The sequence below is a fragment of the Stegostoma tigrinum genome, chromosome 47 (assembly GCF_030684315.1).
Source record: "Stegostoma tigrinum isolate sSteTig4 chromosome 47, sSteTig4.hap1, whole genome shotgun sequence".
Classification (NCBI taxonomy): Eukaryota; Metazoa; Chordata; class Chondrichthyes; order Orectolobiformes; family Stegostomatidae; genus Stegostoma; species Stegostoma tigrinum.
Window position 1 is genome coordinate 949,631 of NC_081400.1, and position 25,458 is coordinate 975,088.

The 25,458-nt window shown below is 46.7% G+C and overlaps 1 protein-coding gene across 1 annotated transcript in view; it reads right to left on the minus strand.

Annotated features, from left to right (window-relative positions):
* vps45 (vacuolar protein sorting 45 homolog) overlaps nucleotides 1–25,458 on the minus strand; it is a 44,158-nt gene that overhangs the window by 13,964 nt on the left and 4,736 nt on the right. Inside the window, exons 5-13 of the mRNA XM_048525701.1 lie at nucleotides 25,276–25,344; nucleotides 20,868–21,005; nucleotides 19,182–19,292; nucleotides 18,456–18,590; nucleotides 18,259–18,372; nucleotides 17,404–17,571; nucleotides 6,596–6,754; nucleotides 2,612–2,719; nucleotides 1,839–1,960 (exon numbers count right to left, since the gene is read on the minus strand). Coding sequence (XP_048381658.1) covers nucleotides 1,839–1,960; nucleotides 2,612–2,719; nucleotides 6,596–6,754; nucleotides 17,404–17,571; nucleotides 18,259–18,372; nucleotides 18,456–18,590; nucleotides 19,182–19,292; nucleotides 20,868–21,005; nucleotides 25,276–25,344 — 1,124 coding nt within the window. The remainder of the gene's footprint in view (nucleotides 1–1,838; nucleotides 1,961–2,611; nucleotides 2,720–6,595; nucleotides 6,755–17,403; nucleotides 17,572–18,258; nucleotides 18,373–18,455; nucleotides 18,591–19,181; nucleotides 19,293–20,867; nucleotides 21,006–25,275; nucleotides 25,345–25,458) is intronic.

A 25,458-nucleotide genomic window follows, 5' to 3' on the forward strand; every position in this document is an offset into this window, starting at 1 on the left:
GAAGCAAAGTGACCTGTTCTGAAGAAGGGTTGACTCTGGTCTCTCTCCAAAGATGCTGCCAGACCCATTGAGTTTCTCCACCAATTTTGGTTTTCTGGCTTCTTTTTCATTATTTTCTTATCCTTTTCCTTATCCTTATGAAAATTCCATTATTTCCTCACTCTTACTGGGGTACGGAGTATCCCTCTTTTCCTGAGGGCGCTGACTCTCACTGGGGTACAGGGTCCCCCTCCTCTCCTGAAGATGCTGACTCAAACTGGGGTACAGGGTCCCCCTCCCCTCCTGAAGGTGCTGACTCTCACTGGGGTACGGGGACCCTCTCCTGAAGGTGCTGATACTCACTGGAGTATGGAGTCCGTCTTCTCTCCTGAAGGTGCTGACTCTCACTGGGGTACGGCATCCCTCTCCTGTCCTGAAGGTGCCGACCCTCACTGGGGTACGGGGTCTCCCCTCCTGAAAGGTGCTGACTCTGACTGGGGTACGGGGTCACCCCTCCTGAAAGGTGCTGACTCTCACTGGGGTACGGGTTCCCCCTCCTCACCTGAAGGTACTGACTCCCACTGGGGTATGGGGTCCCTCTTCTCTCCTGAAGGTGCTGACCCTCACTGGGGTAGGGGGTCCCCGTCCCCTTCTGAAGGTGCTGACTCTCACTGGGGTACGGGGTCGCCCTCCTCTCCTGAAGGTGCTGACCCTCACTGGGGTACGGGGTCCCTCTTCTCTCCTGAAGATGCTGACCCTCACTGGAGTATGGGGTCCCCCTCCCGAAAATGCTGACCCTCACTGGGGTACGGGGTCGCCCTCCTCTCCTGAAGGTGCTGACCCTCACTGGGGTACGGGGACCCTCTCCTGAAGGTGCTGATACTCACTGGAGTATGGAGTCCGTCTTCCCTCCTCCCCTCCTGAAGGTGCTGACTCTCACTGGGGTACGGGTTCCCTCGCCTCTCCTGAAGGTGCTGACTCTCACTGGGGTACGGGGACCCTCTCCTGAAGGGGCTGATACTCATTGGAGTATGGAGTCCGTCTTCTCTCCTGAAGGTGCTGACTCTCACTGGGGTATGGGGTCCCTCCCCTCTCCTGAAGGTGCTGATTTCCGCTGGGGTACGGGGTCCCTCTCCCGAAGGTGCCGACCCTCACTGGGATACGGGGTTTCCCCTCCTGAAAGGTGCTGACTCTCACTGGGGTGCGGGGTCTCCCCTCCTGAAAGGTGCTGACTCTCACTGGGGTACGGGGTCTCCCCTCCTGAAAGGTGCTGACTCTCACTGGGGTATGGGGTCCCTCTCCCGAAGGTGCTGACTCTCACTGGGGTACGGGTTCCCCCTCCTCACTTGAAGGTACTGACTCCCACTGGGGTGCGGGGTCGCCCTCCTCTCCTGAAGGTGCTGACCCTCACTGGGGTACGGGGTCCCCCTCCTCTCCTGAAGGTGCTGACCCTCACTGGAGTATGGGGTCCCCCTCCCGAAGATGCTGACTCAAACTGGGGTACAGGCTCCCCCTCCTCTCCTGAAGGTGCTGACTCTCACTGAGATACGGGGTCCCTCTCCTCTGCCAAAGGTGCTGACTCTCACTGGGGTACAGGGTCCTCCTCCTCGCCTGAAGGTGCTGACTCTCACTGGGGTATGGGGTCCTCCTCCATTCTTGAAGGCGCCTACCCTCACTGGGGTACAGGGTCTCCCTCCTCTCGCGAAGGTGCTGACTCTTACTGGGATACGGGGTCGCCCTCCTCTCCTGAAGGTGCTGACTCTCAAGAGGTCACAGTGGAGGCCTGTCATTGTGGAGATACATCAAAGAAGTGAGTGCCAGCTGCCAGTGTGTCAATTTGAGACAGGACCCTCCCTTACCGGTCTCGCAGTATACTTGGTCCAAGATAGGGGTATTGACTGTCCTTCAACTTTCCTTTAATAAGCTGGTCCAAGGTGTCCTGAAGCAGTGGCTGGTGTTGTGTGTATACATTTTCAATACCCTAAAAGCAAAAAGGCTTTGTGTTAGTGTGCTCCCCTCAGCCCAATTCCACCTTGTTCTACCCTCCTCAGGCTCAGTCACACTGAGGGCGAGGACCCTGTCACGCCAAATGTCCCTGTACTGAGGGCGAGGACCCTGTCACACCAAACGTCCCTGTACCGAGGGTGTGGACCCTGTCACACCAAACGTCCCTGTACCGAGGGTGTGGACCCTGTCACACCAAATGTCCCTGTACCGAGGGTGTGGACCCTGTCACACCAAATGTCCCTGTACTGAGGGCGAGGACCCTGTCACACCAAGGGTCGCTATACCGAGGGTGTGGACCCTGTCACACCAAGGGTCGCTGTACCGAGGGTAAGGACCCTGTCACACCAAGGGTCGCTGTACCGAGGGTGTGGACCCTGTCACACCAAGGGTCGCTGTACCGAGGGTGAGGACCCTGTCACACCAAGGGTCGCTGTACCGAGGGTGAGGACCCTGTCACACCGAACATCCCTGTACCGAGGGTGAGGACCCTGACACACCGTGGGATTCCTGTCATTCCAATGATTGGGAAGATCACTGGGAATCCTGTGTCAGTACTGCAAGGCACAGCAGGGAGGTTTAGGTGAAAGCAGCTGCTGTGAATTCAGCTGACATATTTAACGTCTACCTTCAGTCCTTTAAAGAATTGTTTTGTGATGGCAACAGCATCCTTCGGAGTCACAAGGTCACTTCCCCGGAATCGTTTTCCACCATATTCCACAAGAACCGACACCAACTAGAAAAGAATTAACAGAAGAGGGGGAGATGAACTTACAATCCCTGGTGTTTTACAGTGACAGACGTGTTCCCACCAGGATCATTCCATAGATCTGTCCGCACTGGTACTGTACCCCAGTGTTATGATTAGATTCCCTACAGTGTGGAAACAGGCCCTTCGGCCCAACAAGTCCACACCGCCCCTTGAAGCATCCCACCCAGACCCATTCCCCTATAACCCACACACCCCTGAACACTACGGACAATTTAGCATCGCTGATCCACCTAGCCTGCACATCTTTGGACTGTGGGAGGAAACCCACGCAGACGCGGGGAGAACGTGCAGACTCCACACAGACAGTCGCCTGAGGCGGGAATCGAACCCGGGTCCCTGACGCTGTGAGGCTGCAGTGCAAACCACTGAGCCACTGTGCTGCCCACTGACAGGCCTGTCCTCAGCAGTGCTGTAGCCCAGTGTGAGACACTGACAGGCCTGTCCTCAGCAGTGCTGTAGCCCAGTGTGAGACACTGACAGGCCTGTCCTCAGCAGTGCTGTAGCCCAGTGTGAGACACTGACAGGCCTGTCCTCAGCAGTGCTGTAGCCCAGTGTGAGACACTGACAGGCCTGTCCTCAGCAGTGCTGTAGCCCAGTGTGAGACACTGACAGGCCTGTCCTCAGCAGTGCTGTAGCCCAGTGTGAGACACTGACAGGCCTTTCCCTGCCAGTACTGTACCCCAGCGTTATGAAGTGACAGACTCCCATCCAGAGTTACATTGTGAGGGACCTGTCCACAGCTATTGAGTAACAAAAACAGAAATTGCTTGGAAAATTCAGCTTTCAGTTCTGAAGAAGTTTTATTGGATCCAAACTATTGACTCTGCTTTCTCTCCACAGATGTTGCCCAGACCTGCTGAGTTTTCCCAGAAATTTGTTTATCTTTCTAATTTTCAGCATCCACAATCCTTTGATGTTACTTGTTTCACACTAAAACAGCACCCTGGTGTTATACCGTGACAAACCTAACCCCACCTGTGCTGTAACTTAGTGTTTAACTTTGGCTGTTTGTCTCATCACCAAACCCCACCCCAATTATCCACCCTTGATAGTGAGCCCCAACTTTGTGTATCAGCTTTATATACAGTAATCAGGAGCAGGAATCCCGGCTGATTACCCCTCTTTTTAAAGTTAATGGATTGTGAATGTTGCTAGCTTGCCACCATTTATTGCCCATCCCTAACTGCCCTTGAGAAAGTGGTGGTGAGCTGCTTCTTGAACCTCTAACTCCTTCTGCTGTAGATAGACCACCCACAATGCTGTTAGGGAGAGGGTTCCAGGATTCTGACCCAGCAACACTGAAGGAATAGCAATATACTTCCAAGTCAGGAATGGTAAGTGGCTTGGAAAGGAACCTGAAAGTAATGATGTTATGTATATGTGCTGCCCTTGTGCTTCTAGATTGTAGACCTTGTAGGTTTGGAAAGTACCCGATATGGAGCCTTGCAAACTTTTGCAGTGCACCTTGTGGGTAGTGCACACTGTAGCTACTGAGCGCTGGTGACGGAAGGACTGTTTGCTCGTGGACGTGGTGCCAAACAAATGGGTTGCTCTGTCCTGGAAGGTGTCAGACCTCTTAGAGTCAGAGTCATACAGCACAGAAACAGGCACTTTGGTCCAATTAGTCCACGCCAAACATAATCCCAAACTAAACTTTCCCACCTGCCTGCTCCTGGCCCATATCCTTCCAATCCTTTCCTATTCATGTACTTTTCTAAATATCTTTTAAACATTGTAACTGTAACCACATCCACCACTTCCTCTGGAAGTTCATTCCACACATTAATCGCTCCGTGTGTAAAAAGTATTGCCTCTCATGACTTTTTAAAATCTTTCTCTTCTCACCTTAAAAAAAAAGTGCTCCCTCGTCTTGAAATCTCCCACCCTGGGGAAAGACACCTGCCGTTCATGTTATCTATATCCTTCATTATTTTATAAACCTCTACAAGGTCACCTCTCAACCTCCTGTGCTCCAATGAAGAAAGTCCCAGCTTTTCCAGCCTCCCTTTATAACTCAAACCTGCCATACCCAGCAACATCCTTGTAAATCTCTTTGGAGTCCTCTCCAGCTTAATAATAACCTTCCTATAACAGGATGGCCAGAACTGGACACAGTACTCCAGAAGAGGCCTCATCATCGTTATACAATCTCAACATGACTTCCCAGCTCCTATACTCAAAGGTCGGAGCAAAATAAGGTCAATAGTGGGTAAGTTGTTGGAGGGGATTCTGAAAGACAGGATCAACATGCATTTGGAAAGGCAAGGATTGATTAGGGATAGTCAGCATGACTTTGTGTGTGGGAAATCATGTCTCACAAACTTGATTGAGATTTTTGAAGAGGTGACAAAGACAGATGAAGGCAGAGACATTGTCTGCATGGTCATTAGCAAAGCCTTTGGCAACGTTCCGCATGATAATCTGGTTAGCAAGGTTAGATCACATGGGATGCAGGGAGATCTAGTCAATCGGATACAAAATTGGCTTGAGGCTGGGAGACAGAGGGTGGTGGTAGAGGGTTATTGTTCAGATTGGAGGCCTGTGACCAGTGGTGTGCCACAAGGATCAGTGCTAGGTCCACGTTGTTTATCATTTATAGAAACAATCTGGATGAGAAAATAGGAAGCATGGTTGCTAAATTTGTGGATAACACCAAAACTAGTGGTGTAGTGGGTAGTGAAGGAGGTCATGTATGAGTACAACAGGATCTTGTTCAACCGAGCCAGTGGGCAGATGTCGTTTAATTTAAATACAAAATGAAGCATTTTCATAAGGGAAACCAGGGCAGGGCTTGTACAGTTGATAATGGGACCCTAGGAAGTGTTGTCAGAGATTCCTGGGGGTGCACGTACAGAGTTCCCTGAAAGTGGCGTCACAGGTAGGCAGGGTGGTGAAAGAGGCATTTGCCACATTTGCCTTCATCAGTCAACTCACTGAATACAGGAGCTGGGACATCACGTTACAGCTGTACGGAATATTGGTACGAGTACTGCATACAATTCAGGTCACCCTTCTATAGGAAGGATGTTATTAAACTGGAAAGGATGCAAAAAAGATTTACAAGGATGTTACTGAGACTGGAGGGTTTAAGTTATAAGGAGAGACTGGATGGGCTGGGACTTCCTTCCCTGGAACATAGGAGGCTGAGGGGTGAACTTATAGAGGTTTAGAAAATTATGAGGGGCATTGATAAGGTGAATAGCTAAGGTCTTTTACCCAGGACAGGGGAATCCAAAACTAGATGGCATAGGTTTAAAGTGAGGGGGGAAGGATTTAAAAGTGACCTGAGGGACAACTTTTTCACACAGGATGGTGCGCGTGTGGAATGAGCTGCCAGAGGAAGTCATAGAGACAGATACAATTACATCGTTCAAAAGACATTTGGACAGGTACTTGGATAGGAAAGGTTTAAGAGGGATATGGGCCAAACACAGGCAAATGGAACTAGTTCAGTTTAGGAAACTTAGTCATCATTGACAAGTTGGGCCGAAGGGTCTGTTTTCACAATGTATGACTCAATAATTTCCCCTCTCTCTAACTCAGATATGAGCTGACAGTGAGCAGGAGCGGGAACCCAGCTGCCTGCCTTTCTCTATAACCTGGGGGTGCCAAAGTCCATAGTAGAATGGCTAAAATCAACTAACTTATTATGGTGTACTACACTAGTGGGAATGGCCTGGTCTTGTTCAAATTTTTGTGGCTGTGCAGAAGAGGCGATCAGTAGATTCTAGTCCTGTGTGAAAGTGGAGATGGTTGTACATGGATAACTGATCAGATTGATCATTAATATCAAGGTTAATGGAGGATTCTCATTTATATGGTGCAAGAGGCCATACTCACCCGCTTGTACTTGTCTGATACTCCCTTACGGGTCAGAGCCTCCATCAGTGAGGCTAGGTTACTGTTGCTGTGGCGTTCATACTGCAGAGCATACAGCATCACCAACCTCACTGCATCCAGGTCTGTCACTTTGGGATCCTGCAGCAATTTCCTCACATTCTGCAGGACATAGACAGGGAAAGTTATTTCAGCAGCAATCATAGCACCTCCTCCAAACACCAACACCAGAGCTATATCCAAACTCAATTTACGGAATGACAGAGGTGTTACAATGTAGAACAAGGCCTTCTGGGCCATCAAGGCTGCAATGACCTTCTGAGCATTTTGTCTTTGTGCCATCCTCATAACGCTTCACACCATTTCTATTTAAATAATTATCCAGTGCCCTCTGGAACACTTCAATCAAACGTTACCTCCACCACATTTCCAAGCAGTGCATTCCAGACCATAACTCCTGCTGTGTGAGAAAATGTTTTCCCTCCTCTCTAACCTGCAATACACCATGGCTGTGGCTATCATTGACCACTCACTGGTAGGCACAATGTCTAATACCAGAGGGCATGCATTTATGGTGAGTGGGGAATGTTCAAAGGAGATGCGAGGAGCAGGGTTTTTTTTTTACTCAGAGTGGTGGAGTCTACAATGTGCTGCTAGGGGTGGTAGTGGAGGCAGATACAATAGGAGTGTTTAAGGGACTTTTAGATAAGTACATGAATATGCAAGGAATGGAGGGATATGGACCAAAGGCAGGCAGAAGGGATTGGTTTAATTTGGCATCCTGTTCGGCACAAAATCATGGGCCGAAGGGCCTATTCCTGTGATGTACCATTCTATGTTCTAACATGAAGACTCTCCTCCGTCAAGCAGCCCAAGCCCCTGAACCTCTCCATGTGACAGAATCTCCATTTCATTCAGTGCTTAATGCTCAGTCAGCCAATCCACCAATTTCTCCTAACTTTAAGAGAAACACCCCCATCAGCAAGAGGAAGGCTCAGGTGGTGAGCTGTTCATGTGAAATAAGAGATCTTAATGTGTGGAGCGGGGGGGTTGACATGATTGCTGGTTTCCTGGAACTGCAAATGTGAAGTTATGCAGTGAGTAGTGAGAAGAATACGAGTGAAAGTTTACCCTCCAAATCTGGAAGTAGGAAGCAAGGAAATTGCATGTGGCCTTTGAAGAGACAGAATATCAGAAAGGAGAAAAATATCAAGCAGCAGGAGTGAGGGGCCAGCTGTGAGTCCATTGGCGGCAGTCTGTGCACACATTTAGTTCGTCATAGGTCATAGACTGGGAGCTCTGCAATTCCATGGGTCACAGTTAAACAGAGCACAGTCTGTCTTTCTCACTGCCATGCACTCTCAAATCTCAGCATCCTTCTGCAAAAATACAAAAGGCCTTGTCACCACCGTAATTAAGGAATTAAAATGCAGAAGACTATTTAAAAGTTGTGGTCAGGGGGGTTTTCAGCAGAATGGCAAAAATTCGAGAGCAGAGAAACAGTCCAGTGTCTGAAGATTGTGACACAATCTTTCTGGGACTGAGCTTTCATCTTCAACAGCAAAGCGTCAATTGGCCTTATTTCTCATAAAACCTTACAGACCAAGACGATAGGGAAACTCTATGTGATCTCACGGTTGCAATTTCCAAACAACCTAAAGTCAGTTCAAAGAATCACAAGAGAAAGAATCAATCATAACACGCCTGTAAAACCTCCTCTCATCTCTCAAACAGCTCAAATACCAATGAAATGAAATCACCAAGAATAACTTGCCCTGCTACACTGTGTCAAGTGGACTGTAAGTAGCGCCATAGAAATGAAGGAACAGGGCACAAAGTCAGTGTGTGACTGAAGCATGTAGAACAGTTTTGAGGGAGAGACTGGTCAGCAGGTTGTCTGGTGTTAGGACCTGGTGAACCTTGGAGGAAAAAAAAATCACAGCATGATCAAGGCAGTGCCATCAGTATGTTTAGTCAGGCAATACTTACATGTCAAAGATAGCAACCGATGAAACACTTGGTGGACAAACAAAATTACAGCATATATGGGGCACAGGGAGCATAGAATCTCTACAGTGAGAGAGCAGGCCATTTAACCCATCTAGTCCACACAGGCCCTCCAAACAGCATCCCACCCAGACACACACCCCTGTAACCCTGCATTTCCCATGGCTAATCCACCCAACCTGCACATTTTTGGACTGTGGAGGAAACCAGTGCAGGTGGAGGAATCCCATGCAAATTCCCATGGGGCAAGTGTGCAAAGTCCACACAGACAGGTACCCAAGGGTGGAATCGAACCTGGGTCCCTGGCACTGAGGTAGCAGGGCTCACCACTGAGCCACCATGCCACCTGGGCACACACTACCACGGATTGAGAAATAGATGAAAACTGAAAGTCGGAATAAACAGAGATAATGGGAACTGCAGATGCTGGAGAATCCGAGATAACAAGGTGTGGAGCTGGATGAACACAAGCACTATCTTAGGAGAACAAAAGCTGACGTTTTGGACCTAGACCCTTCATCAGAAAAGGGGGATGGGGAGAGGATTCTGAAATAAATAGGGAGAGAGGGGGAGGTGGACCGAAGACGGATAGAGGAGAAGATAGGTGGAGATAGGGAGGGGATAAGTCAGTCCGGGGAGGACGGACAGGTCAAGGGGGCGGGAGGAGGTTGGTAGGTGGGAAATGGAGGTGTGGCTTGAGGTGGGAGGAGGGGATAGGTAAGAGGAAGAACAGGTTAGGGAGGCGGGGACAAGCTGGGCTGGTTTCGTGATGCAGTGGGGGGAGGGGAGATTTTGAAGCTGGTGAAATCCACATTGATACCATTGGGCTGCAGGGTTTCCAAGCGGAATATGAGTTGCTGTGTCGGAATAAACAGATCACTTCCAGGCTGGCAAGCTGCATCAAGTGGAATATTGTAAGGATCACCACTTGGGGCCAAGCTATACACTATCAATATCAATGCTTTGGCGGCGAGAACTTCAGTTATGAAGAAAGTTCACGGGACATGAAAAATTAACTGTGCCTCTTCTCCACAGATGCTGCCAGACCTGCCGGGTTTTTCCAGCAATTTCTGTTTATGTTTCTTATTTCCAGCAACCAGAGTATTTCTTTTAAAGATGGAATATGATTTTGATAAATTGAGGTTACCCACTTTAGTAAGAAGCATAGAGGTGTGGACTATTTCTAAAACAGTGAGTTTAGAACTGTTGATGTCCAAAGGAACCTGGGTGACTGTGTTACTGAATCACTGAAAGCTAATGTGCAGCTGCAGCAAGTCAACAGGAGAGGAAGCAGTACATTGGTCTTAAAATGTAAGTGGCTTTGAGCACAGGAGTAAAAACCAGCTTGTTGCAGTTGTACAGAGCCTGGGTGGTCTCATAATCTGAAGGGTATCTCACCACAGAGTAAATGCAGCCAAAAAGTCATCAAATTTTTCCGTGGGCTGGTGAGATTGCTCCGTGAGTTAAGATCAAGGAAAGACTGGGCTTAAGTAAGTGTATGGACAAGTGGCTGAAAAATGGGATTATAATAGTTAAATGGTTGCTTTTGACTGGCACAGATTCAAAGGGCCTTCTTTCTGTGCTGTAAGTCTTTGACCCCGATTGACTCTCAACTACCTACTGAAATTACCTTGAATTTAGTGGCTTGTAAGATCAGTAGGTAGGGATTTGCAGAAATGCTGGCCTTTCTAGAAACAACCCCATCTCATGAAAGAACAAAGAGAAAAAAAACTTGTCAGACCCTTTATCCTGAGATGAAACAGGACTGGGGGCCTGATGCCCATTCACATACATATTCCAATGGGTTTTGCAGGCTGACCAGGAGCATAAAACCTGGGGGAGGCAATGGCCTAGTGATATTATCACCAGAGTATTAATCCAGAAACTCAGAAAATGTTCTGGGGACTAAAGGTTCAAATCCTGCCACCGCAGGTGGAATTTGAATTCAATAAAAATCTGGAATCATGAGTCTAGTGTTGGGGATTTGTTGGGGAAAGCCCATTTGGCTCTCTTATGCCCTTCGGGGAAGGAGAAAAAAACTGCCATTTCTCACCTGGCCTGGCGACATGTGACTCCAGATCCACAGTGATGTGGCTTTTTAAATTCATTCACGGGAATGACGGCGTGGCCGGCTAGACCAGCATTTATTGCCTCTGAAATGGCCAAGCGAGCCACTCGGTTCAAGGGTTGCTGGGGACAGGTATAAGCCAGCAACGCCCATGTTCGATGAGTGAATTTTAAAAACCCTCAAGAATCTAAAAGTGGTGGATATCAATGAAGCTTACAGAATTTTTCCAGGACTTAACAGGGTAGATGCTGGAAAGATGTTACCCCTGACTGGGGAGGTGCTTGACTCTAACCAGGGAACAAAGTCTCAGAATGGAGGTATAGGTCAGAGAAATATAGGAAATTGGAACAAAATAGACTATTCAACTCTTCCAGGCTGCTCTGCCATTCAATACAATCATGGCTGATCATCCAACTCGGTACCCTTTTCCCACTTTCTCCGCACACCCTTTGATCCTTTAAGCCCTAAGAATTATATCACATTCCTTCTTGAAAACATTAAATGTTTTGGTCTCAACCACTTTCTGTGGTACAGAATTGTACAGGCTTACCAGGCTGAGGGAGGACACTTCTCCTCTTCTAATCTTAGAAGATCTGTCCTGAAAGGACTCCACAGGTGCCAGTATCCCAACAACAAATCATCCTTTATTTACATTTAAAGAGTCCTTGACAGTGATCCCGCTCCCTCGGAGCCAGCTCTCAGAGTGAACAGGATGTCTGACAATCCTGATCTTATCTGTCAGCCAGGGCTCCCTGATTGGACCAGGTTAACTGCCCCAGTCAGGGAATTCAGATTCAAGTTCTGTTTTCTCCTTCACAGATACTGCCAGACCTGCTAGGCTTTTCCAGCAACTTTGTTTTTGTTCCTGATTTACAGCATCCATAGTTCTTTTGGTTTTTATTTGAGTTCAGATTCCATGATGTCTACCTAGCTGATCCCATCACAATCACTACATATCCTGGCTATTAATTGTGATCCCCAGCTCTGCACTCACTGGTCATCACGAACAATCTGCTGCACCCACCCTGTCTAGTCCTGTTATAAAGTTATTGGTTTCTAACAGAAACCCCCCTCATTCTTTGAAACTGCAGTGAATATAATTCTAACTTAACCATCAGTCTTGTCCTGGTAAACCTTCATTGCACTCCCTCCATAGCCAGAACATCTTTCCTCAGATAAGGAGACCAAAATACAAACAATACCAAGTGTGGTCTCACCAAGGCCCTACATAAATGCAGCAAGACATCCCTGCTCCTGTACCAGAATCCTCTTTGAAGGCCAACATATTGTTTGCTTTCTTCACCCCCTGCTGTACCTACATGCTTAGTTCTAGCGAGTGGTACACAAGGACACCCAAAATGCATTACGCCTCCCCCTTTCCTAATCTCCTGCCATTCGGGTAATAATCCGCCTTCCTGTTTTTACTATCAAAGTGGATAACTTCACATTTATCCACATATTTCACCTACCATGCATTCATCCCCTCACTCAACATTTGCAAATCAAACTGAAGCATATCTCCATCCTCCTCACAGCTCACCCTCCTGCCCACCGTTGTGTTGTCTGCAAACACAGATATACTTCCCTGATCTAAATCATTAATAGCCTTTTAGGACAGTCATTTAAGACTGAGAATTTAAGACAGAATTCCTTGACCTAGAGGGTGGGGAATCTTTGGAATGCTCTACTGAAGTTGGTTGTGGAAAATCAGTCATTGAGTAGTTTCAAGATACAGATTCATAGATTTCTTAGATATAGAGATATTTTGAAATATAGGATCATGTGGAGGAAAATTCTGATGAGGTAGAAGATTAGACATGATCTACAGAATGGTAGAGCAGTCTCAAGGAGCCAAACAGCCTATTCCTATTTTCTATGTCCCTGCTATTTATCAGGTTGGAGTAGTGGGTGGAGCGCCTACTCAGTAAGAGAGAATCACACGTCCTAGCACAGGCAGCAGGATTTGCTGACAGGTTGAAATGAAAAACGGCAGTACGGGGTCGGCTCACAATGCAGATGGAGACCAGTGGTCAGAATGTTTCTCTGCTGCAAATACAAAGCAGTGTGCAAAACACCAACATGTTCACACACATTGACCACACAAACATTTTGATTCCTACCACAGTGAGTCAGGCTTATTTTTATGGTGAGTACTGAGGAAGCTGTTAAAAGACCATATCATTAAGAGTTAAGTGGATTGACATTTAACATAGACTTTTATTTCCTTAATGTAGACATGGTAAATGTCTGGATAGATTTGGATCATCTGCAGGAGTTAGAGAGAAAGTAGCAAGAACTTCCTCTCCCTAAGTGTTTACGGTTTATCTTGATTTCCTGTTATTAACAATGACATGTCTGCAAGCAGGGAGGGCAGAGAGTAGGTGGTGTCTGCTGCTGTTATTATGAATGTATATTGACAAGATTAACTGGCCTTTAGCTGTCTGTCATTCTTAATTGTTCATTTATAAGTAGATAATAATGCTGATGATGCTCAGAGAGTAGTTCCCTGAAAGTGAATGTTATTTGCCCAGCTTAACAGTATCCCAGAATTCACCACAGAACACGTTAATCCACGTGCAAATATAAACGCAGTACAGCCAAAGCCTTATTCCATTTAAAGTAGCAGTTCTGAAGATTCATTTTAGACTTGAGGCATCACATAGAATGGAAACATAGAAATATAGGATCCCTGCAGTGCAGAAAGAGGTTGTTCGACCCAACAACTCTGCTTCGATCCTCCAAACAGCTATCCACCCTGACACAGCACACTCCTGCACCACGACCTCCCCTCACTCTGTCCCCATAAACCATGTTTCCTATGGCTAACCCACCGAACCTGCATTTCCCTGGACACTACGGTGCAATTTAGCATGACCAATCCAACTAACTTGCACATCTTTGGACTGTGGGAGGAAACCGGAACACCCAGAGGAAACCCATGCAGACACAGGGAGGATGTGCAAACTCCACACAGACAGTCGCCCGAGGGTTGAATCCAACCTGGGTCCCTGGTGCTGTAAGGCAGCAGTGTTAATGACTGAGGCACTGTGCTGCCCTAGCAATTTCTGCTTATATTTCGGATCTCCAGCGTCCACCATTTTTGTTTTTAATATAGTTTTTGAGTTTGAAAGAAATTCTAAATTGGATACCCTGCAGGAGAACTCTTTTCTTTCCTTCTGCTGCAGCTCTGAGATCTTCATCATCCACCACAACAAATTCCAGATGCAGACAGATTCTGGGTAAGATGGCATCATTGGCAGCGCAGCATTCCATCACTGCCTTGCATACTTTGTCAGCCTGGATTACAGTCAGGTTCAAACCCTCACTCTCTGACCCAGAAACCGTGCAGCCGTCTAATCCCTGCAGAGAATTAGGGGGTGTGTTTCACATGGAAAACATTCACAATGCTTCCCTCCATACACTGCAAGTTGCACGCAAACACAGAGTTATACAGCACAGAACCGCTTCAGCTAAGCTTTAAAGCCAAAAAAAACTCACCATTAAGTGTTTTTGCTTTTCTCCAGCTCATAAAGACTGTTTTACAAAATAGCAGACCAAAAGCAATCAGTGTGTTAACATATTCAGTGACAAAATTGGCACATAACACAATGACAGCATCTCCACTGTCATAGGATTTAATGAAGGAAAGGACTTTTCAACAGATCAGAAGTAAAGATCGCTTTTTCTACTCTTTTAAACAAAGTAAAGCTCCTGCTACACCATCCCTATCAAAGATGCCAACAGCAGGTAAAGCATGGGTTAGATACAGAGTAAAGAACCTGTGCACTTGTACCTCTTGTAGATTGTACACTGAAGAGAATGGAAGGAAAACGCTATTTAACAGTAATCGATATTCGTGTCTAGTTCTCGTCAGGCAGCACCAACTCTGCTCATAAACAAAATGAAGTAATTGCAGAGACTGCTGAACTCTGATCAGAAATAACAAGGCTGTTTGGACATTAATGGGATGGGGAAGGGGTGACGTATGTGTACCAGGAGGTAGGGAGGACGGGTTGGAGGTGGGCAGTGGGGGCAATTGTTGGTGTCAGGAGAGCAGAATAAAGGAGAACAGATCACATAACAGGATATCAACAATGTTTCCTATTCTTAATGCAAACTGGCCGGAAACATGTTGCAGAGATGGGCTGAAGGTCACTAGTGTTGGCCTGCTGCCAAAGCGCAACAGAAGACGTACAATGTGGGGTAACCCAGCACACTACGAAACAACATCTCCATAAATAAGCTGACATTATTCTGCATCATGAGGATAATTATAGAACAGAAACGAGAAAGGAAGTAAGCAAGGCAGTCAAAGCAAGTACCTGCAAGAAATAGACCAGGCTAACTCAATGATTTAGCTGTCAGGGACTCTGGTTCTCATCTTGTACCAGGAACCAGAGCTTAGAGATAGATATGGATTAACGGCATCAGAGAGAGCAGCAGCCACAGGTGACAAAAACTGCAGCTTTTGAATTGTCTGGGAAGGATGTGAACAATGATAACAAGAGATTAGTCCCTCTCCTCCCCCAGGGAAGAGCTGGGGGACAAAAGTCTTAAACTTGCTAACAGGAGTTTCAAAAGAAAGGAAGTAGCAACTTTCCTGAAGCAGGCAGCATGAGGCAGCATATTTGACCACTGGGTGAGAAGGGGCAATATCATACCCAAAACAATTCTGTTCATCTTGCCAGCGAACATAGAATCCCTACAGTGTGGAAGCAGGTCATTCAGCCTATTGAGTCATATCAACTCTCCAAAGAGCATCATACCCAGACCCACTGCTCCCTACCCTATTCCTGTAAGCCTGCATTTCCCATGGTTCACCCACCTAGGCTGGACACTATGGGTTATTTAGCATGGCCAATCCACCCTAACCTGCACATCTTTGGACTGTGGGATGAAACCGGAGCACCCGGAGGAAACCCATGAGAACATGCAAATGTGGAATTGAACCCAGGTCCCTGGCACTGTAGGCAGCAATTCTTGCCACTCAGTCACCATGCCACCCTGACCAATCAGGCTCCAGCCAGACCCAGCAATCAGGAGCAGGCAGGCTAGGTGGAAAAAAAAAAGGTGTACAGATACAGTTCTCAGATGGCCCAAACTTCTTTGTAGGCAATAATTTAGTGTTGAAGTGCAAATATTGTTGTCATGTAGGAGTACAGCAATCATTATACAGGCAGCAGTACAGGCAGAACCCAGTCATAGTAATCAGATATAGCCAGATCATCAGTCGTACATACAAACTGATGGGAAATTATTAACCAGGACCTCAGGTAGAGCAGTGTTCCCTCAGCACTGAACACATGATCGTGCAACACTCCCTCAGCTCTGAACCCCCAACACTGCAGAACTCCCTACTCCTGGGATTGTAGTGCGCCTGAGCACTGACCCCTGGCCCCTGATGTTGTAGTGCGTCCTCAGTACTGCACTACATTGTTGCCTACGTTAAGTGCTCAAATCCCTGGAGTAAATTAAACTCTCAACTCAGCGATGAGAATGGTGGGCCTGAGGCAGACCATTTCAATTCTGTGGTCTGTTGAGTATCAGAAAAGCAAGCACTCGTGACAGCTTCCTGCCTGGACCAGGAGAGTTTCTGTCAAACTGACTGATTTCAGCTCTCAAGGAGCTGGGGCTAAGTGTTGGAACTTGTGGTCTGTTCTGAGTTAGCTGCTCACAGCCCGCTTACAGTTGAGAGCAGTGGAATGTGTGGGAGGCCGTGGAAACTGCAACAATGCAAGACAATCAGCGCACAGATTAGACAGTGTAAAGAAAGAGTGTGCCTCTATGTATCAATGTGAGCTCTTGCAAGGTCTCTCCCGGATCAGATAAACACACTCCCTGTTGCTGCCCTTCAAGCAGTGCAACAATTTCACATCTTACTGTGTGAAGGACTCCTCCTCATCGAGGCCTGCAGCATCAGCAATACATCTGAACCCAGGATTGGCCATGTACTGGGTACGTGGGCTGATTCACTCTGCCTGTTCTGAAACCTTCCCTGCTTGTGTCCATTAACAGGCAGGCCTGCTAACAAATAGTTCCATCGTCTGCAAACTTCTCGTGCAGCACCAAGACTGGAAGCAGGAGCTTTCGTCATCAGTCCCCCTGCTCAATACCCAACTATCACCACCCTCTTGATCCTCTACTTCTGCTCAGGCCTGATCTTAGACACAGAACTACCAAACCCTCAACACACACACTTCATGAAGTACATAGAACAATACAGCGCAGAACAGGCCCTTCGGCCCTCGAAGTTACGCCAACCTGTGATCTAAACTAAGCCCCTCCCCCTACACTATCCCATCATCATCCATATGTACATATGTATAACAAGTGCATTACTGTCTCGGCCATGAGACTTGAGCGTAGTATTCTTGCTGCTGTACACAGCACAAAGTTAAATGGAACAGGATATCAGGCCACTAAAAAGCCACAGGATAGACAGACATTGGGAATCAGACTACCCTCTCTCCTGGCTTCTCTCAGAATTGCCTGCTGCTGACATGATGGAGCAAGCGATGAAACAAGATGCCTTTGTTCACGCTGCTATGGTCTCTCCTTCTCCTGCCTCCAACCACTTGCTTTACACACCCATTCTGTTCTCCTCCCACTCCTGAAGGGCACTGAAGCAGAACTTCTCAGTATTTCTCTCTGTTCTCCTTCCCTCCCTCTGGACCATGTACTAGAGTGGTCACTCCAATAGTCCCACCCTTCTCTCTCTCTCCCTCCCCTCTCTCACCTGCAAGGCACTGGAGTGGTCATTCTGACAGGCCAACTCCTGCTCCACCTCTGACACCTCCATTAAGTGATGCTCACTGACCAATCGCGATAACTCTCCAACAACTGTGACATGTTTGGACACAGTCCCTGACATCTTCTTAAACTGTGGGTAGTTCTCCACAAAGGCCTGTGGGAAAAAGAAGAGTGAACAAAGAACTGCAGTTACAGGAGTCAGAAGATCAGAGCTGTTCCCTACCACATTTGCTTGGGAATGGGAAAGCTTCATTGAAATTGTACCCAGCCATCATTGACAGACTGGGAGAATTCAGAATATCTCGACTCACTTGAAAACTTTAGCTTCCTAACAGTGTGCTCTGGGATCCACCTGGTGGAATGAAACAGTACAGCAGCACAGCACAACATTACCAATGTTCACTCCATCAAGCAATGTAGGCAGCAAGCCACTGCCATGCCCCATTCCCCATTAACCATGCTCTCATTCCCTGTTAACCCTACTCCCATTCCATAACATACATTAAGCTGCTGCCATTCCCAATTAACATTGCCCTATTTTCTGGTCCCCATTCCCCATCCTCCGTTAACCCTGCTCCCCATTCCCTACCCTCCGTTAACCCTGCTCCCCATTCCCCATGCTCCGTTAACCCTGTTCCCCATTCCCTACCCTCCCTTAATCCTGCTCCCCCATTCCCACCTTCTGTTAACACTGCACCCCCATTCCCAACCCCCCGTTAACCCTGCTCCCTATTCCCCACACTCTGTTAACCCTGTTCCCCATTCCCCACGCTCCATTAACCCTGCTCTCCATTCTCTGCTCCTTGTTAAAGTGGCTATCCCTCAGCCAACTCCCATTTACCTTCATGTCTGCAATGGACTCCAGTTTCTGTTGGCCCTTTGGTTTCTTTTTCTGAAAATCCTCCATCAGGTTCCTGATGTTGGTGCCGATTTCACCAAAGTTGAGGTACATGTTCTGTAAGACAGGAGTGGTTAGGAGAGTGACAGGAACGCAAAACCCCTCTGAGGAGAATACAAAACCTTTTAGCCCAGTCTTACATTTGCATAGAACTCGTCATTCTCAGCAGAGAGCACCACTTCCTTCAGGTCCCTGCTGATTCCAGGCACACGGGAAAGATCAATGCGATTGTTGTTGATTCCCAGGAGCTCATGAACCATGGCCTGGTACGTCCACTGCAAAACAAGACAGCACTCAACATAGCTTTTGGCACTGAATTCTCCTGGAACCCGTCAGTATTGACGTGGAGACCCCGGGTACCCATCGGTACATGCCTTCTGACTCAAGGGAGCTAACTGATTGTTTAAACCACATCACACTGTCACTACCCTACTTCCACACACAACACTACATGGTACGGCACACCTTAACACTCTCTGTCCTTAACACCATGTCAGGTGACAGCTGATTGAGGGAAAAAAAATGTTCAATATGACATTAACAGAGTTTATGAACGTTCAGCTCTAGCACTGAGTGCCTAACTTCCAGCTTTACTTCACCCAATGTAGCAAAGACATTGAACAAAAGCAAAGTTGCTGGAAAAGCTCAGCGGGTCTGGCAGCACCCTGTGGAGGAGAAAACAGAGTTAACGTTTCAGGTCCGGTGACCCTTCCTCAGAACTGGCAAAGACTTTGGTGTCTCCTGGCACCATACCCTGTGTTCACTGAATAAGTCCAACAGTACCCTCCAGTGTTCAGGTGGCATCACTGCAGTGATCATCAAGCCACACAATGAGGAGCCAGACAGCGGTGCGGTTAAAGGCTCACCTGGTTAAGAAGCGGGGTGATAGCATCATCGCTGCGATCCAGGATGAGAAGCAGGGGTGGCACTTCAGTCCTACGAAAGTCGAACAGTTCATACTCTTTGGTGATGATTTGCTGCCATTGGAACAGATGAAATGTTAGCAATGGTAAAGTCACCATATCCCAGAGGACCACAGAGCTACGCTCTAATTCAAAAGGCGCTATTGGTGGTAGTTTAACCTAAGGGTGCCCAGGTCTCAGGCAAGAGCTGAGGTTGAGAAGATAACCTGGATGGTTGGTGCACAGCATTGCCAATAGTGATACTTTTAACAGTAATCCAAAGTGAACAAGCACAAATAAACAACCATTCTTCAACCATTTGCAATCATGTTAACACACAACAGTCTGCAATGTGGACCCTTTATTGCTTAAAAACATCTGTGCTTACTGAGGGAGGGACATGGGTGGGAATCAAAACATCCATTACTGGTATCAATAATCTCAGGCAAAGGACAGCATGGTTAGATAGACTAAATCAACCATTACACTACCCCAGAAATTACTTCAGATGCTGAAGATTTACAGGCGGCATGACGGCTCAGTGGTTAGCACAGCTGCCTCACAGCGCCAGGGACCTGGGTTCGATTCCAGCCTCAGGCGACTGTCTGTGTGGAGTTTGCACATTCTCCCTTTGTCTACATGGGTTTCCTCTGGGTGCTCCAGTTTCCCTCCCACAGTCTAATGATGTGCAGGTTAGGGTGAATCGGTCATGCTAAATTGCCCCGTAGTGTGCCAGAATGTGCAGGTTATTTGGGTTCAGCCATGGAAAATTCAGGGTTACAGGAATGGGGTGAGGGGGGCTGGGTCTGGGTGGAATACTCTTTGAACGATCAGTGTAGACTCGATGGGATTGAATGGTCTACTTCTACTCTGTAGGAATTCTGTGATTCCACAGGAGGGAGGTGTTACCTGGATGGGGATGGAGCAGTGTTCCACAGTACACCTTTGTTGTCTCGAAGCTCAAGACCCCAAAACATCAGCTCAAGGCCCTGCTTGGGCTCCCAAGCCCAGCATTTGCAGTGCCCTGGTCTATGCACTAAATCCAGCAAATTCCACTTGTGAACTTCACTGACTGGAACTTTGGAAACAGTCCTCTTTTGAATTATGAGCAGTCAGATGCACTCTATTTACACCGACCACTGATAAATGAAGGCTCCAATCAGACACTAACCCTACCCAGCTGAGATCCATAGATCAGGTATCATAAACTAAACACACAGGAAGCCTCACCTGAGAAATAAAAATCATTTGCTGACATGATTTGGAGAATCATAGAATCCCTACAGTGTAGAAGTAGGCCATTCAGCCCATCAAGTTTACACCAATCCTCCAAAGAGTATCCCACACAAACCCCAGCCCCCCTCACCCCCTCCCTGTAACCCTGCATTCCCACGGCTTAACCTAAATAACCTGCACTTCGCCCCTCTGCCCACCCATCCCCAGCTCCCAAAATTCCCCCTGAGGGCTCACAGTAATTGTCAAACCTTGAAATGGGGTCATGGTGGCAAACAGTTTCCAAAGCTCTGTTGTGCAGACTATGGACACTCACTGTCTTCACCACCACTTCAGCTTTAAACCATATAGCACTGTCTCTGCCCCACTTGCACACACAACCATCTACAGACACAACTCTGTACGGTACTACAGCACCTTAACACTCTCTGCAAGCCTCTTCGCCATGTCAGATGACAGCTGATAACGAATCATAGGACATTTCTTCAGTGACAGAAGGACTGCAGTCAGCCCTTGAGTGCTTCGTGCCAGATGTGCAGGGTTCCAGTTCCTGCTCTGTTAAAGACAGATAGCATTAATTAATTTCCAAATATTGACTGGGAACACTATAGTTCGAGTACTATAGATGGGTCAGTTTTTGTCCAGTGTGTGCAGGAGGGCTTCCTGACACAGTATGTAAATAGGCCAACAAGGGGTGAAGCCACATTAGATTTGGTACTGGGTAATGAGCCTGGCCAGGTGTTAGATTTGGAAGTAGGTGAGCACTTTGGTGATAGCGATCACAATTCTGTTATGTTTACTTTAGTGATGGAAAGGGATAGGTGTATACCACTGGGCAAGATTTAAAGCTGGGGGAAAGGCAATTACGATGAGATTAGGCAAGATTTAGGGAGCATAGGATGGGGAAGGAAACTGCAGGGGATGGGCACATTAGAAATGTGGAGCTTATTCAAGGAAAAGCTCCTGTGTGTCCTAGATAAGTATGTACCTGTCAGGCGGGGAGGAAGCTGTAGAGTGCGGGAGCCGTGGTTTACGAAGGATGTGGAATCTCTGGCCAAGAGGAAGAAGAAGGCTTATGTTAGGATGAGATGTGAAGGCTCAGTTAGAGCACTTGAAGGCTACGAGGTAGCCAGGAAAGACCTAAAGAGAGAGCTCAGAAGAGCCAGGAGGAGACATGAGAAGCTGTTGGCGGATAGGATCAGGGTAAACCCTAAGGCTTTCTATAGGTACTTAAGGAATAAAAGAATGACGAAAGTAAGATTAGGGCCAATCAAGGATAGCAGTGGTAAGTTGTGTGTGGAGTCAGAAGAGAGGGGGAAGCACTAAATGAATATTTTTCAACAGTATTCACTCTAGAAAACGACAATGTTGTCGAGGAGAATACTGAGATACAGGCTACTAGACTAGGTGGGATTGAGGTTCACAAGGAAGAGGTATTAGAAATCCAACAGAGGGTGAAGATAGATAAGTCCCCTGGGCCGGATGGCATTTATCCTTGGATCCTCTGGGAAGCCAAGGAGGAGATTGCCGAGCCTTTGGCATTGATCTTTAACTCGTCATTGTCTACGGGAATAGTGCCAGATGACTGGAGGATAGCAAATGTGGTTCCCCTGTTCAAGAAGGGGAGTAGAGACAACCCTGGTAATTATAGACCAGTGAGCCTTACCTCAGTTGTTGGTAAAGTGTTGGAAAAGGTTATAAGGGATAGGATTTATAATCATCTAGAAAAAAATAAATTGATTAGGGATAGTCAGCACGGTTTTGTGAAGGGAAGGTCGTGCCTCACAAACCTTATTGAGTTCTTTCAGAAGGTAACCAAACAGGTAGATGAGAGTAAACCCACTGATGTGGTGTATATGGATTTCAGCAAGGTGTTCGATAAGGTTCCCCACAGTAGGATATCATACAAAATGCGGAGGAATGGAATTGTGGGAGATATAGCAGTTTGGATCGGAAATTGGCTTGCTGAAAGAAGACAGAGTGTGGTAGTTGATGGGAAATGTTCATCCTGGAGACCAGTTACTAGTGATGTACCGCAAGGGTCGGTGTTGGGTCCACTGCTGTTTGTCATTTTTATAAATGACCTGGATGACGGCGTAGAAGGATGGGTTAGTAAATTTGCAGACGACACTAAGGTCAGTGGAGTTGTGGACAGTGACGAAGGATACTATAGGTTGCAGAGAGACATAGATAAGCTGCAGAGCTGGGCTGAGAGGTGGCAAATGGAGTTTAATGCAGACAAGTGTGAGGTGATGCACTTTGGTAGAGTAACTAGAAGGCAAATTACAGGGCTAATGGTAAGATTCTTAGTAGTGTAGATGAGCAGAGAGAACTCGGTGTCCATGTACACAGATCCTTGAAAGTTACCACCCAGGTTGACAGGGCTGTTAAGAAGGCATACGGTGTTTTGGCTTTTATTAATAGAGGGATCGAGTTCTGGAACCAAGAGGTTATGGTGAAGCTGTACAAAACTCTGGTGCGGCTGCACTTGGAGTATTACATACAGTTCTGGTCACCGCATTATAAGAAGGATGTGGAAGCTTTGGAAAGGGTTCAAAGGAGATTTACTAGGATGTTGCCTGGTATGGAGGGAAGGTCTTACGAGGAAAGGCTGAGGGACTTAAGGCTGTTTTCATGAGACAAAAGAAGGTTGAGAGGTGACTTAATTGAAACATATAAAATAATCAGAGGGTTAGATAGGGTGAATAGGGAGAGCCTTTTTCCTAGGATGGTGATGGTGAGCACGAGGGGGCATAGCTTTAAATTGAGGGGTGAAAGATATAGGACAGATGTCAGATGTAGTTTCTTTACTCAGACAGTAGTAAGGGAATGGAATGCTTTGCCTGCAACGGTAGTAGATTCGCCAACTTTAGGTACATTTAAGTCGTCGTTGGACAAGCATATGGACATACATGGAGTAGTGTAGGTTAGATGGGCTTGAGATCGGTATGACAGGTCGGCACAACATCGCAGGCCGAAGGGCCTGTACTGTGCTGTAATGTTCTATAACTGATTAATTCCTACCAGGTACAAGGATGACTCACTAGTGTCCATATCAAAAGAATACATAACAGTTTGTACATTTACTTCCAGCACAGGGACAGCACGCAGTTAGATACAGAGTAAAGCTGCCTCTACATCGTAATATGACTGAGGTTGGAACTGTTATCCATCACTCCAACCCAAAATAAAAATTAGCTTTCCAGTTACCCAGGTGACCAAATATATATTTTAAAATTTATACAAAAAGATCTGTCAACCAGGCTTCTAAAGAAATACAATTATGGCTCTATCAAAAAACCAAATTGAATCAATAAAGATGCAGTGTAGACAAACAGGAGGCTGGAAGAACACAGCAAGCCAGGCAGCATCTGGAGGAAAGGAGCAGTCCTGAAGGACAGTCATACCCAAAACATTGATTGCTCCTTTCCACCAGATACTGCCTGGCTTGCTGTGTTCTTCCAACCTCCTGTTTGTCTACCTTGGATTCCAACATCCAGTTTTGTCTCCAATAAAGATGCAGTAATTGATTCACATTCACAATTAATAATACAGCAATAGAAAATGTTTATGCCTCTAAAAAACCTCCAAACACAAAATCTCACACACTTCTCAGTGAAAACAAAACAGATTTCACAGGAGAATTTTTTTTGTTTCAGAAAGCCAATCACTTGGGTTATTCTTGAAAGCAAAATGACAATGTGTAGGATGATCCAGAGTCTGTGATACTGATATTCTGCCCCATGTGGTCATGCCAGTAAACATGACAGTTGTCTCTGCACACTTCTTCAAAGAACAAGTAGGAGTCTCCCTGAAACGATACAGAGGGTTTGCTTTTCAGAAATGGGAGACAGCTTGGATAGCCTGTTCATAGCAAGCTTTCCCCCAATTCAAACGCAAAATTAACACATACTCCACATGCCGAACCTTAAATCCTCCACACAATATTAAATCTAAAGCATCTTCATAAAAACTCCAGGGCATGTTCTGCACAGGTTACACACAGCAAGGTTCCTACTACAGTACACTCCAAACCTCAGAAAAAATTATTGGTAATAACTGTGGCACACACAGAGTCACATCCGAACAGTTCATCGTAAGCCCAAACCAACCATTACACATTGCTGCTTTCTGTCTCAAGGGAAGGCTAAGGTGGTAGGAATCATTGCCCAGGCCCCCACACTCTCAGTCTTGGCATTTAACTGACTAGACCATCACTGGAACCTAACGTGGACTGAAATTAGCAGTGATAGAATCTTCGCTGGAAAGAGTTGAGGCTACATATCATTTGGCACCAATATCATACACACCACTGTTCAAATAAATAAGCTCACTCACACACTGCCCACACCTGGGCCAACTACAGCAAGGGGAGAATCTCGCCCATTTAATCCACAGGAGGAACAAAGCCCTTGATAGAGATCTCAATCCCACACTGTAGACATCTGGAACAAGTACAGAGTGGGGAATATCATGCCCATGCTTCCTACATCTGGAACAAGTCCAAGCAGATGATCTCACTCATACACTGTCATATCTGGAACAATTGCAATGAGGAGGCTTTCATTCCCATGATGTCCACATCTGGACTATCATTAGCAAGATGGAATCTTACTTGCTTACTCTCCACATCTGAAACAAATCCAGTGACAGGAATCTCTGTCCCATGTTGTCCACATCTGGAACAAAACCAGAGATGGAAATCTCATACATGCACTGCCCACATCTAGACATCTAGAACAACTCCAGAGATGGTCTTCTCACTTACAGTCATTATTCACATTTACAGTACGTAGAAGTTGTATCAGAGCCTCTGTCTTCTCACCTGAGCACAGCCAGTGAGATTGAGGGAAAACACATGTGGACTCACAGCAATGAAATCTCCATAAAATTCCTAAAATAAAATAGAGCAAAGTGAATGACAGGCAGAAATCAGACTTCTCCTTTGTTTAAACTGTTCAAATCCAACAGATAAGTAAAGTTGTTCACATGGTGGAAGTCACCAGGT